Source organism: Meleagris gallopavo, unplaced genomic scaffold, assembly GCF_000146605.3.
Source record: "Meleagris gallopavo isolate NT-WF06-2002-E0010 breed Aviagen turkey brand Nicholas breeding stock unplaced genomic scaffold, Turkey_5.1 ChrUn_random_7180001948854, whole genome shotgun sequence".
In the NCBI taxonomy this organism is placed as follows: domain Eukaryota; kingdom Metazoa; phylum Chordata; class Aves; order Galliformes; family Phasianidae; genus Meleagris; species Meleagris gallopavo.
This window is the reverse complement of record NW_011210463.1, coordinates 1-1,559: the sequence shown is the minus strand read 5'-3', so window position 1 is coordinate 1,559 and position 1,559 is coordinate 1. Positions and strand designations below refer to the sequence as shown.

General features: G+C 64.5%; 1 protein-coding gene across 1 annotated transcript; it reads right to left on the bottom strand.

The window, feature by feature from the left end:
- Positions 1-8: 8 nt before the first annotated feature.
- On the bottom strand, positions 9-1,549 carry LOC104916826 (bone morphogenetic protein 1-like; the record flags this gene model as incomplete). Its single annotated transcript, XM_019611553.1, is given in 3 exon segments — positions 9-218; positions 1,296-1,498; positions 1,501-1,549. Coding segments are annotated over 3 exon segments (462 nt in total), but the record flags the coding sequence as incomplete, so codon positions are not given.
- Positions 1,550-1,559: the final 10 nt, after the last annotated feature.

Here is a 1,559-nt window from a genome sequence, read left to right as displayed (position 1 = left end):
TACAGTCCTGTGGGTTTGGAGCTCCCTGGCCGCCCCCCCCCCATTCCCGTCCATCTGCCCCCCCTCGGGGGCTGCGGGCTGCCGTCACTTCCTGGCATGCAGCGTGTCCTGGAATTTGGTGCTGGTGTAGCGCAGGTGGAAACCCTTCTTGTTGATGGTGTCATCAGAGTGGAAGTGCAGCAGCACCGCATCTCCGGCTGAGTACAGCGGCTCGGGGGCTGCGGGGGGGTGGGGGGATGCACTCAGTGCAGGGCATTGCTGCCCCCCACTGCTGCGCCCTGCACGGATTGCAGCCTGGGAGCTGCATTGCCACGCATGGGGGCTGCATCCCTCCGTCAGCCCCCACATCCCATCCTGGGATCGCCCTGCTGCATGCACCACAGCCGTGGCCATGCACGGGGGCTGCATCCTTCTTTCAGATCCCAAACCCACCCCGAGGGCTGCGTGCATCGTGGCCATCACCACGCACAGCGGCCGCAGCCCTTTTCCAGCCCCCACGTCCCAGCCTGGGCTGTTTCTGCTGCAATGCACCGCAGTCATCACCATGCATGGGGGCTGCAACCTCTCTTCAGACCCCAAATCCCAACCTGGGATCGCTCTGCTGCATGCAGCACGTGCATGGATGCACGCAGGAGACACCCTTCCTTCAAACCCCACATCCCAAGGACTGCATGCACCACAGGTATTGCATGCATGGGGGCTGCGACCTCCCTTTGGGGCCCAAATCCCAGCCAAGAGCTGCACGCACCGTGAGCACTGCCATGCACGGGTGCTGCATCCCTCCTTCAGCCCCCAAATCCCAACCTGGATCACCCTGCTGCATGCACCGCATGCACGGATGCACACAGGGACTGCATCCCTCCTTCAGACCCCAACCCCCACCCAAGAGCTGCATGCACTGCAGGCATCGCCACGCACAGGGGCTGCATCCCTCCTTCAGCCCCCAAATCCCAACCTGGATCACCCTGCTGCATGCAGCATGCGCATGGATGCACACAGGGACTGCATCCCTCCTTCCAAAGCCCAAATCCCAACCTGGATCACCCTGCTGCATGCAGCATGTGCATGGATGCACACAGGGGCTGCATCCCTCCTTCCAAACCCCAAATCCCAACCTGGATCACCCTGCTGCATGCAGCATGCGCATGGATGCACACAGGGGCTGCATCCCTCCTTCAGCCCCACATTCCTCCTTCAGCCCCCAAATCCCAACCTGGATCACCCTGCTGCACGCAGCACGCGCATGGATGCACACAGGGGCTGCATCCTTCCCCCACCCCCCGTTTCAGGCTCACCCCGGAGCCGCAGAAGCGGCCGAGGCGCGGCGCGGTGTCGTCGGCTCCGTCGAAGAGCTCCAGGAAATCGTAGCCGCAATCCGCCTCCTCCTCCACCTCGAAGCTCTGGAAGATCAGCTCCACCCCGTAGCCCGGCTCGGCCGCCAGCACCCAGCGGCAGTCGCTGCCCCCCGGATACGGGGCGTCCCCGAACTGCGCGTGCGAAAGAGCTCCTGCGTGCGCACCAGGGCGCGGAGGTGGGCGCCGCACACTGCGGGGACAGCG